Source organism: Squalius cephalus (assembly GCF_949319135.1).
Source record: "Squalius cephalus genome assembly, chromosome: 14".
In the NCBI taxonomy this organism is placed as follows: domain Eukaryota; kingdom Metazoa; phylum Chordata; class Actinopteri; order Cypriniformes; family Leuciscidae; genus Squalius; species Squalius cephalus.
The window spans coordinates 19,439,541-19,451,088 of NC_137135.1; the positions used below are offsets into that span (position 1 = coordinate 19,439,541).

The following is an 11,548-nucleotide window of genomic DNA, read 5'->3' on the forward strand; positions in this document are numbered from 1 at the left end:
TTGAGTCATCTGTTTAATTTTGCCTTATTACAGAGTCTCATAACAAATATGACAAAAGTGCTTATTCAGCATGCCATGTCCTCTATTTCCGTTCACCTCAAGTCAGAGTGATCTTAACAAAAGCCTTTGGGCTCTCATTGTCTGGACTCAATCCATCATCTCTCCTACTACATATGAATAGGCTCTTGTTTTGGTAAAGGTCTTAGTATTTGGAATACAGTCAAATTTATGCCGTTAAACTAAGATGATTTCTTTTTACTTTGGATAAATACATGTGATACCTGCAGATTAGGTCCTACAATGGAAGTGCATCAGACCTGACCCCAGACACTGAAAATGTCATCTCATTCTTTTTTATTGATATTTGTAAAATGAGCATTGCAATCTTGCAATAAAATATGTTTTACCATGTTTGTCTTAAGGGGGGTGGTGGAAGGGTGAAATATCAACAAATATTTATCACTGTTTGATTGTCTGAGCAAACTGTAACAAATGGGACAGAATGTGATGAGTTTTCTGATGCTGTAAAAGAGTTTGCTGACATGCCGTTTACGATGTGTCTATATGGTAAATAGGATAGAATTTACACGGTAATAAACAGAATTTATGAAATCTCTTCGAAATGTAGGGCCACGTGTCTGAAGAGCAGTAAAACATTTGTGTAATATCAAATGCACTACTTCTTTGCTGTGTCTGTGTTAAAGCACACTGCACAAATCACATTTTGTTTTAATCAAAGTACATTCTCCTAAATGGTGCACTGTAAACTAATACAAGCCTCTTTTACTCTATCTCAAGCAGAACAACCAGTCGATTCAGCTGCCTCACTCTTCTGGATCCCTCAAAAGTGCCAGTTACTGCATCATAATACTGAGGGTGACCCAGAGTGCAGCGAATGCTTAAAAAACAAGACCCTCTGTCCCACAAGGAGAAGGGACTTGTGTTCCTGTGTTAACAGTGAATAGCAGATTTTTGAAAAGACAGAAACTCACAATGGCACAAACTGATGCAAAAAACAATATTTACAAATGTATTTACAATTAATTACAATATACTAATTATCATGAAAATGAAAGGAAAGAAATCTTAAAAAACTTTTTTTTTTATAATTTTTTTTTTATAAATATGGCCCAGGGAGAGGATTCTGAAATTACAAATAAGAAACATTGAAAATAAGATGTATGTAAAAACTATGCAATGAATAAACAAATAAAGTTCTTTCTAAAGATTCTGGTAAATAAATAATAATAATAATAATAATAAAGTAAAACATCTAAAATGGCATGTTTAATATATTAGGATGCTTTTCCCCCCACTGCTAGTCATTTTATGACTTTCTTCAAAGTACAGCCACAAGGGGGCAATTTATACAAGTTTACTTTGAAAAGTTGAGCTCATTACAATATACTTATCTTTTATACCAGCCTCCTACACAAACATCTCATAAAAACTATTTACACACACACAGGAATGCTGGCTGATATCTAATTATGAGAACTTAAATGTACAAAAGAAGCCCAATGAAACTCTACATGGTTGTTCACACAAGGGGAAGTGAGGCATTACGTATTGAGCACAGGCAAGACAGCTGCAACCTTCACTTTGTAATATAGGCCAGTAAGGCAGTTTCAGTTCAGCATTGCCAATCACATTCAATCTCATCACACATTATGACTATCCTTTATATGCACCTTCCAGAATAACTGACATTTGACATTTCCAAATTTCACAACCAGGGCTTTAAAGAAAAAAAAAAAAAAAAGCCAGGAGGTATATGTGCGGTACAACATCAGGGAAGGATGTCACAAAAGATTATAATGGCCACAGACGGTAAAACCGCTAACTGGCATTTCACCCACTCGTTCCTGTCTAATGGCTGCATTCCGCCCACATTGTGCTCTGGTGAAATGCTGAAAAGGAAAAATCTATGTGCTGAGTAACACATCATAAAGTTCCTTGCACCTGCAGGGCCTACGTACGTTTTGCTGAAAGTCTGCAGCTGCATGGATGAGAGAGACATACAAGATACTCATCTTGAATTATATTTCAAGATATCATCATGACTCTGGCATAAAACTTATTGCAAAAATACAGTTTACACCCACTCCGTCAACATTCAGACAGGTTGATTGCTTACCAAATATAGATACAAGCATTAAAGTTTGTGCAGTAACTACACGCACCAACCTATAAATATTCCCTCTTAGATTCTCTCTCAATTTGTACCCAGCTGGGAAAAGCTTGGTAACAAACAGGTATTCATACTAACCAATCACAGGCAAGAGGATGACCTCATCTGTTGCTTAATTGCAAGGGGCCAGTGGAAAATTCCAACATTTTTTAAAAAAGAAAACAGAGAAATAAGGACAGAAAGACAGATACACATATATATATATATTCAGGTTAATTGGGACACTTTTTGCCATTTGCCACTGATGACTGGAAAAAAGTGTCCCAATCAACCTGAATTCACCCTATATATATATATATATATATATATATATATATATATATATATATATATATATATATATATATATATATTGAAAATAATATATACACACATAAATTCCTTCCCTTCCCTTTCATCTTCCAGCAGAAGGATGTACCTGAGTTTTATATCAATATAGTAACTTTGAATCTCCTAATGAAAAAATTCAAAGTAATACAGCACGTATGATGAACACGTCTGTATTTGAATGAATTAAACTGAGACTCAACATTAAAAAAGAGCATGAAGACTGAAGTGATGGTGTTTTCTCAGTTCCTGCTCTTCCTGTCCCCTGTGTGGCGCTGGACTTCATCACTTACATGCGTCATCATTTACAAGCGTAACTTTCTTGCGCTTTTTAGTCTGCACAGCCACATGAAAACAACACACAAGATTAGATTATTGTTCACATAAAGTTATATTACCAGTCGTTTTACAGGTACGTCTGTGTATGTCTTACAGTGAATATCTGGCCACAGTATACAGTAAATTTAACAAGATTTTTTTGAACAGTGCAGCTGAATACTTTATTTAAAGCTGAATAATACAAAATCGAGGTGACAGCAGGCGAACAAATATGAGAGAACGGTGAAGTTCAGATGTGGCTCTAAAATACTCACGGTTTTAAGCAGTGGTTGAGAATTGATTTCCATTGATTTAGCCATAAGAGCCTCCACAACTTGAAGCTGCTTCAGACGAGTTTTCTCAAGATTGTCAATCTGAGTCTGCAGAGTCTCTGGAATTACACACACATTAACAAATGTATCAGCAATATAAAATACAATGCAACTGCTACATAAAATAGCTCAAATAATAATAAAATTGTAACTTAGACTAATACAAGTATTTTTGTCTAAACATGAATCTACATATCCAACATGTTAGTATTAACGCAAGTTAATTTAGTCTATATTCTCTGAAAACAATGATATTAGTTATCTTTCAAGAATTTTCTTCTTATAGCTAAATAATGTTATATATACAGTATATATATATATATATATATTATAAAACTGATTAAAAAAAAATATTTTTGCAGTGTACAAAATGCAATGGCACCTATCAGAGCAGAGTGAACACTTGATAGTAGAGATGTGACAGAAGTATAAGCCCCATCAGACGTACCTGTAAACACACACACACATCCCTGACTGTTACTTTAAAAATACACAAACTATTCTCTTCAGATTATCAATAAATATCATGCGAAAAACTCAAACTCACGCTTAATAATGCAAGCAATGAATGCCTCTCTAGCATTTAGCAGTCCACTACCATTCTCCTGTGAATTCTGGAGCATAAAGAGGAATTTCAGCACTCCTTGTTCATCACACAGGTCTATGAGCTCTGAAACACACACACAGACACCCTCTTAAGGTATTTGTTTCACACATGTGTAATAACTGTCACATAATACGTGTTTCCAGTCTCTGTACAACATTTAAGCCCACACAGAAGAGCAGAGACGTGTTAGGGAGGAGGACAGTGTTAATGACAGTGGTAATGAGCACTCCATTAGTGATGGGCTGATCCCAGGTAATGTCCCTTAATACATGCCACAGATGTAATCGGACACCGTTGTAGGAGTATGTGCTAAGAGAGAGTGTGAAATATTAACGCCTGAGATCCGTGACCTCCTGCACAGAGGTCACGCCGAGTTTGAAAGAGCACGCTAGGCTCAGCTAACCTCCTCTGACCTGGGATCTCTAGAGCATGTCAAGCACAGCCAGTTTAACATACTCTCAGATACACTTAGGGGGCAAAAGGCATTTCTTTGACGTGAAATATTCACAACAAAAGCACAGCTCTGGAATGACTGAAAGTATCTTCAAAAGACAGTCATGTCATTTTTAAGATTCTGTTCAATGAAAGCGCCTGAAACTGGGGGGAAAAAAAGTACATATAGTTTGACTGATTGTGTATTTTGATTATCCACATAATCTTGATGTATGAGAGAAAGCATGGAGAGAGCTGTACCTGACTCAGCAAGTTGCAACCTGGTTTTAATGTACTGCATGAGGACAACAACTGGGCAATTGTTGTTGACCAGGAACTCTTCATTATCTATACACAAACATCACACTGATCAGTTCTTTGACATTTACAACAGACCAAATAGAGAAATAAAACAATTTGTGTAGATAGAAATCAAATTATGTAAGTTACTAAGCAATATATAGATCTAAAACAAATATCAATGCATTTATTGCATTGATATTTAAACAAGTTGATTAATAATTGTGATCCTTACCTCCATGTTTAATGCAAATAAACATTGCGGCAGAAAATAACTTGAAACCTCAGTTTGCTGTTCAGTTTTAAAGATGCTGCCTGCTGTAGCTGTGCTTACAAATTAGTGACACAGCAGACAGAGAGTAACATAATCATCAAGACTGTGATGTCACAATGACCTGGAATCAGAGTAAGACTAGTGCAAAGTGCCCCTGATTTGATTATAATGATAAATTCTCCCAAAATAATAGTAGGCTACTAAACTGTGTATAAGAAAAAGATGTCTTACTTTCTTTATTGTTTAATAGCCAAGACTTGAGAGAATCATTTTATAAAATGTTAGCCATTAATGTTTTGTGTGTAAATAAAATTTAAATGGTAACTCTCGCCAAAATTGAACCTAGGCTCTTTTTGTTAATCTACCTGAGTCAAACTTTCGTTTAAAGGCATAATTAGAATAGAAACGCCACTTTTAAGATTGACCGTATTTTCGTTTTAGGTCAAAATGCCTTTTGAATGGGAGTGCATGGGGCACTTATATGATAGCATCAAAATCACTATTTTTAAAACACTAAGAAGGCTCAACACAACATAAAACTGTGCTCGAAGTATCACCAGGGGCTCTACACATGAACTTGAGCATTGACTGTTTGTGTACACAAAGTTTACTAAAAAGAAAGGTTTAAAAATAGTTTAAAAGCATTTGCGTGAATAAGAGCATGATCATATAATGCTAGCTAAAGGATGACAGAAAAAACGGATGTTACGTTAATTGCGTTAAATACGCGCATGACACAGTAATAACTTTTACTGTGTCACATAAAAGCGCACATACCTGTATTTTCTTCAAGTTCACGCGCGTGATAACCTATGCGCGTGAACTCGACAATCGACTACTGTGGACTTTGACCGAAAACAAGAAGAAAATACAGGTATGTGCGCTGGCTGAATTAACATCACTTTTATTAATATCTTTCACATCTACTGCAGTCAGATTCACCCGCGTTCACGCTGAAGGAATCACTCACATGGCTGGGCACTTGTAATGACACATCAAGGATGTTAAGAGGCTAAAAGCAGGTTTAAAACTTGCCCCATTGAAGTCAACAGGGTGCAAATTTTAAAAAGAGGATAACACGGTGTAGGCAACACCGATTTTTGTCGTTGTTCTCTGTATTGACAGCACTCCAAATTTACAAAAAAATGAGCTCAATGTTAAAATTGACCGGAGTTCTCCTTTAATGGATTTTGTAATATCTTTTTGTAACTGCTTTTCTCAGAACTAACTTACCTTTTCTGTGCCATTTTTGCAATTATATTTAGGTAACTGGTCACAATTCTTAGTGGATTTATGAAGTCGGTTTGCTTCAAGTTCACCGTTAGAAAGTGTGCAAATACCTGTAGTCTTAACTTGAAACATATAGTTTTAGAATGAAAAAACAAAAAATACCCAGTTTCTATTTCAAATAAATGTTGTTTTTATTCGCACAAAAAAAAAAAAAAAAATGTATCACTGTTTTCACAAAAATATTAAGCAGCACAATTGTTTTTAACACTAAATCAGCATGATTTCTGAAGGATCATGTGACACTGAAGACTGGAGGATTGATGCTGAAAATTCAGCTTTTCCATCACAAGAATACATTTTATTTTAAAATATATTAAAAATAGAGAACAGTTATTTTAAATTGCAATAATATTTCACAATATTACAGTTTTTACTGTATTTTTGATCAAACAAATTCAGCCTTGGTGAGTGTGACGACCCCAAACTTTTATGGCCACTGTAGTATTGAGTAAGAATTTTTAGCAGTTTAACTTTCTTATACTTCAACTCTACATAAAATGAAATACAATGGTAAAAAGTAAATGTGCAAAAGAAAACCGACATTAAAATGTGGCTTGTGAACATGTACAGTAAGAATGAGATGACAGTACAGGTGAATGGCTTATGAGCTCGGCTGTTCCGCAGGCTCTTCTGCAGTGCTTGGTTCATCACACTTGTCAGTTTGAGAAGCGGGACTGGCCACAGGTGTGGGACCGGCGTCACAAGGGGACGTTACCTCACACACATCGCAGGACAGCTCTGTGTAGTCTGGCTCAAAGGCTTCCTTCAGCTCTCTGGAGATGTGAACCCAGCTCTGAGAAGAAATTGAGAGGGTTTCAAAGCACATTTACTCTTGATTTACTCACAGAAATACAGCACAGACAGTAAAAAGGTTTAATACCTCAACATTTCCATCATGTTTATGGAACAAATCCTGTAGGTTCTTGCTAGGGTCAGGCACAACTGGAAGTAAGATGATTCTTTTCCTATATCATATGGATTGGATTTTTTTTTATTACATTATATTATTTAATACAATAAAGCATTTACTAATATATAAATATGACATAAATTATTAGTATAAATTGTTAAAAAATAATAAGATTAATATACTGAGTGAAATGTCTTAAACATCCCTCACCTCTCACAATAGCACAAAAACAAACCCAGCAACAACAGCAGAAGGACTGACAGAATACCATACAACCACTGCCACCAGCCTTGTCTGCCGATGTCCTCTAGAAAACAGAGAAGCACGATTGGAAAATATAAGACGACAAATGAGAGCAAATCTCTCCCGTGTCCCTCACTGGCCCACCTGCACTGCCCCACTCCACTGGAGCGCTCCAGTTACTCCAGAAATCCGAAGAACCACACACATCAGCAACAGAGCTCCGGACTTGGAAAACATAGTGCTTGTTCTGTGACACCTGAGAGAGACTGTATGACATTTCTGTCATGTTTGACGACTGGGAGAGAAAGAGAGATGAAGATGAGACAGTTGGTAGAATGAATGTAAAATGGTCATGATATCGTATCGTCTCACCTGGATTGTGTCTTTCTGGTTGCACAGAATGCGCACCATATAGACTGCACACTTTTCTTTGAGGGGGCCATTGCTGTCCCACTGTAGTAAAAGTGTGCTGTCGTGCTCATTCCACATCACTGACAGGTTATAGGGTGGATTTAGATGCACTAAACAAATATATGTACAATAACAAACAAATGAGTCGTTAGTTTGGAGGGAATCAGTTATGTCAGATAATTCACAATAGACTCATTAAATATATCTATAATACATAAAGGGATAGAGTCATTATTACTAAATAAATCTATCTATCTATCTATCTAATAACATGGATATTAACCAAATAAATAAAAAAAGTGGACATGAAATATTGATTTGAGTTGAAATTAAATTATTGAAATTATATGAAGAAAGAGACTGTGGAGTGATATGAGAGATATAGTAACTAGCACAGGTGAAATCTGTTCCCTGGCACAAGAGCCTAAAGATTGTTGGTCATAATGGGAAAAATATTTGGCAAAAGAATGCTATGCTTCCCAATCAGAAGCAAGAAATAAAGAGATAAATAAAATGATTTTCAGATTACTAGAGGGTGAAGAAATTATGTATATTTATTAATAATATACAGTACAGTTCAAAAGTTTGGGGTTGGTACTTTGTCTTCGAAAGAAGTCGCTTATGCTCACCAAAGTTAATATATTATTATTTAAAATAACTGTTTTCTATTTTAACATATTTTAAAATGTAATTTATTCCTGTGATGCAAAGCTGAATTTTCACATGATCCTTCATAAATCATTCTAAAATGTTGGTTTGCTGCTCAAAAAACATTTCTTATTATTATCATTGTTGAGAAATGTTGTGCTGCTTAATATTTCTGTAGAGAATGCTAAAAAAAAAAAAAAAAATCAGCATTTAGAAATCTTTTATAACATTATAAATGTCTTTATTGTCACTTTTGAACGGTAGTTTTGACACACCATTGAGACATTGCAAATCGGTTTGTTTTCTTACCATTTCTCTGGAGGGATTCAAAAAGTGTTTTAATACTGTGGTTTCCTTCAGTGAATACAGTTGTTTCAAATGTTGGAAACCTATGATCAGATCCATTGAGAGGAATTCTGCAGCCTACAGTGTAATTGTGCTCCAAGATGTATTCTGTACAGTCATGGGAGGCGTGGTTTATAAATCTGACAAAGTAAATATAAAATCTAATATTATTTCTCACTTATCAATTATTACCACAAAACAACATTCAACATACAGCATGTCACAATAATGTATTTACATACATAGATGTATTCATGAATATGAGTAAAATGGGTTGTGGGAGACTTACACACTGCTGAAGGTGTAGTTCGCTGTTGATGTTTTTGGGTGCCAGATGCACTCCACATACTCGAGGTTGATGATCTTACACTGCACACCTACACGGGCCAACATGTTACAAAAAATATCCATGTAACAATTCACAAATTAAAAAAAAAATTATGACTTTTTTTTTTTTTTGTCTTGAACTTTTTATTGTCTAACAGTTTCCCATAACCCACACAGAGAGAATGCTAATCAGTCTCAGAATCACAAACCTCAAGAGCATCATCATAATCATACACACAAAAATGACATCCAAAAGAAAAACCGTGGAAATCCCCACTGAAACCATCCAAACATAGCTCTCAAACTTTTTGTCTTTTAGAAGACAAAAACTAAAAGCAAACGTACAATCAGAATCCTTTTTTACAAACAGTATTTTTCAGTGAAGATTATATTCCCAGACTTGTGATAATAACTCATAAAGGTTTGTGTACCTTTATAATGCCATTAACCACAAAAACGCTGTGCAGACACACAATGTTGTGTGTAATTATATACTTACTCAGAACAGCTGCTGAACAGCATAGTTGAAAGGACAAAATTAAGAACAGAAGCACAAAATATAGTCTTGATGTGTGAATGTAAGTCATGCTCTCCTCTGAGCGTCTGAGCAACAAATGAGTAAGGTCTGATTCTACACAGGATGTTCATTACAGCGTGTTTCCTTGACAGCTTCCGGTCCTTCAAGTAGAAATATCTTGATAGACAATAGAAGTCAATAAAAAAGATATAATAAAATGTATTAAATATTTTATTAGTAATTACAGTGATCTGAAATTTTATAATAATAATAATTTTTTATTAATCAAAATAACATCTTTTCAGTTTTAACAATTGACTTTTTTTTATATTTTAACACACATAACTAGCAAATAAAAAGACAGAACATTAACATACAGCTGCATATGACTCTCACCACTATGGTGTCATTATTATTCAACCCTTCAGTGCATATATCATCAAAGGTCAGTTATTAGTTTGGTAAAAAAAACAGTTCTTCTCAACCATTAGACTCCTGAGGGTCCAGTGCAGGTATTTCCATTAAAACAGGTTCATCCTCAGCCCAAATTGGCACGGCTCAAGAGGCGGTGCTTAAACAAGTCCGACGGCTTTATCTAAAAAGTTGGCGAAGTTCTGTGGTTGACCAGGCACATAGGTCGACAAAGCAGACAGATCCATGTCCCGCAAGGTCTGAGGCAGGGTACTGTGATAACACAACACAAAAAAACACATTTGCCGTCAGCACATCAAATGTAACCATAACAATAGTAACCACTTAAATGGTTGAAAAAGTGAATGACTTCCCGTATAAAACAAACCTGCAAGTGCAGTAGATAAGATGTGAATCTGCCTGCAGCTGCTTTGCGAGCTCCAGCTGATGATTGTCCATTAATTTATCATTGACCACAACCAGGAGAGGTTTATTCGCTCCGAGTGCTTCCAAACAGCTTCCTGCTCCTAATGGGGATAGAGCCGATATTAAGACTTAAACTTATTTCTAATCTGGGGTATAACTTTTTGTTATATAGGTAATTATAAAGTCCACAACAAACTATATTACATTAGATGAGGGGTTTAAGATAAATATGAGCATCCTTGTGCGAGGGACCCCCACCCAAAAAATGTAAAAGCATCTATAAATTAAGTATAAAGACTCTGAGAAAAATTCTGGGAGTTTGATATTCATATTCGTCAATATAAACAACTGATCTGATGGTTGTTATAAAGTGTTTCCTTAATTTGCTTGCCCCAAAAAGAATACACCTCATTTATGTTTTAACTAAACTGTATTTTAGAGTAGTGTTTGGGGCACAGGGAGCTTTAACCCACCAGCATGACTGATGACCAGGTCTGAGTGTCTCATGTCCTCAGCGATTGAGTCTTTGAAGCGAAACACTTGTAGGGTCAGTCCAGGACAGCTGTCCGGATCAGGCACAACTGAACCTCTGCCAACCTGAAGCACCATGTCTGTGTAGCCACGGTGAATGAATGCCTTCATTCAGAAACATAAACAGGACATACGTGTTTTTCAGTTAAAACTCACGGATTATTGCTAATAAAACTGAAGCACAGGTACCGAAACTTATTTGTGTCGTTCTGAATCTCACAGCTCACTGTTTATGAATGGTATTATTATTACCTTTACAGATTCATCTGAAGTCACAGTGTCAATCAGATCATCAAAACTTGTTGTCCCGACAGTTACAAATACAGTTTTCATTGTATAAGTGTGACAGGTCTTACTAAATGTAACAGAAACAGGCTCGGGAAAAAAAAAATGAAACCAGAAATCGTGAAGAAAACATATCCATGGGGATTCTCTTCACCCTTCAAAATAAAAGTCCGACTGGTTTATAAGTGCACTACAAGTCATCCGTTATCTCAAAGTATTTACACCTAGCCTTGTCAAAGGTGTGATTTGTCTCTAAAATTATTTTTTTAAATATATCAGCATATAATATGAGTATGTTTGATGAAAGCAAACAAACACTTAATTTGCATGGCCCATTCCTGTTAGTAATTTACTGCACATCTCATCATCTATCTTTATATTAGATAAAATATTACTTAAAAAAAAAAAAAAAAAATATATATA

General features: G+C 35.4%; 2 protein-coding genes and 1 long non-coding RNA gene across 3 annotated transcripts; all 3 read right to left on the minus strand.

The window, feature by feature from the left end:
- Positions 1-2,693: 2,693 nt before the first annotated feature.
- Positions 2,694-3,616, minus strand: LOC307171060. Its single transcript, XR_013823485.1, has 3 exons — positions 3,551-3,616; positions 3,112-3,227; positions 2,694-2,854 (listed from the first exon to the last, which is right to left on the minus strand). It is a non-coding gene; the product is annotated as an uncharacterized lncRNA (long non-coding RNA).
- Positions 3,617-6,186: 2,570 nt separating this feature from the next.
- il2rgb (interleukin 2 receptor, gamma b) lies at positions 6,187-9,625 on the minus strand. The gene is made up of 8 exons (XM_079892760.1): positions 9,455-9,625; positions 8,918-9,005; positions 8,593-8,768; positions 7,597-7,745; positions 7,369-7,519; positions 7,192-7,288; positions 6,952-7,036; positions 6,187-6,864 (listed from the first exon to the last, which is right to left on the minus strand). Exons 1-8 carry the CDS (start codon positions 9,540-9,542, stop codon positions 6,673-6,675), a joined length of 1,026 nt encoding a protein of 341 aa, XP_079748886.1. The 5' UTR covers positions 9,543-9,625; the 3' UTR covers positions 6,187-6,672.
- Positions 9,626-9,687: 62 nt separating this feature from the next.
- LOC307171253 (UDP-N-acetylglucosamine transferase subunit ALG13) lies at positions 9,688-11,258 on the minus strand. The gene is made up of 4 exons (XM_079892761.1): positions 11,093-11,258; positions 10,783-10,945; positions 10,272-10,410; positions 9,688-10,156 (listed from the first exon to the last, which is right to left on the minus strand). Exons 1-4 carry the CDS (start codon positions 11,171-11,173, stop codon positions 10,045-10,047), a joined length of 495 nt encoding a protein of 164 aa, XP_079748887.1. The 5' UTR covers positions 11,174-11,258; the 3' UTR covers positions 9,688-10,044.
- Positions 11,259-11,548: the final 290 nt, after the last annotated feature.

Excerpts from the sequence above, each read along its gene's own strand:
- il2rgb (XM_079892760.1), bottom strand. The coding sequence starts at position 9,542 with ATGACTTACATTCACACATCAAGACTATATTTTGTGCTTCTGTTCTTA. Across the intron at positions 9,006-9,454 it reads CTGTTCAGCAGCTGTTCTGA|GTGTGCAGTGTAAGATCATC; the intron begins GTAAGTATATAA and ends TGGCCCGTGTAG. Across the intron at positions 8,769-8,917 it reads AACTACACCTTCAGCAGTGT|ATTTATAAACCACGCCTCCC; the intron begins GTAAGTCTCCCA and ends TTACTTTGTCAG.
- LOC307171253 (XM_079892761.1), bottom strand. The coding sequence starts at position 11,173 with ATGAAAACTGTATTTGTAACTGTCGGGACAACAAGTTTTGATGATCTG. Across the intron at positions 10,946-11,092 it reads CTTCAGATGAATCTGTAAAG|GCATTCATTCACCGTGGCTA; the intron begins GTAATAATAATA and ends TTCTGAATGAAG. Across the intron at positions 10,411-10,782 it reads CCTGGTCATCAGTCATGCTG|GAGCAGGAAGCTGTTTGGAA; the intron begins GTGGGTTAAAGC and ends TATCCCCATTAG.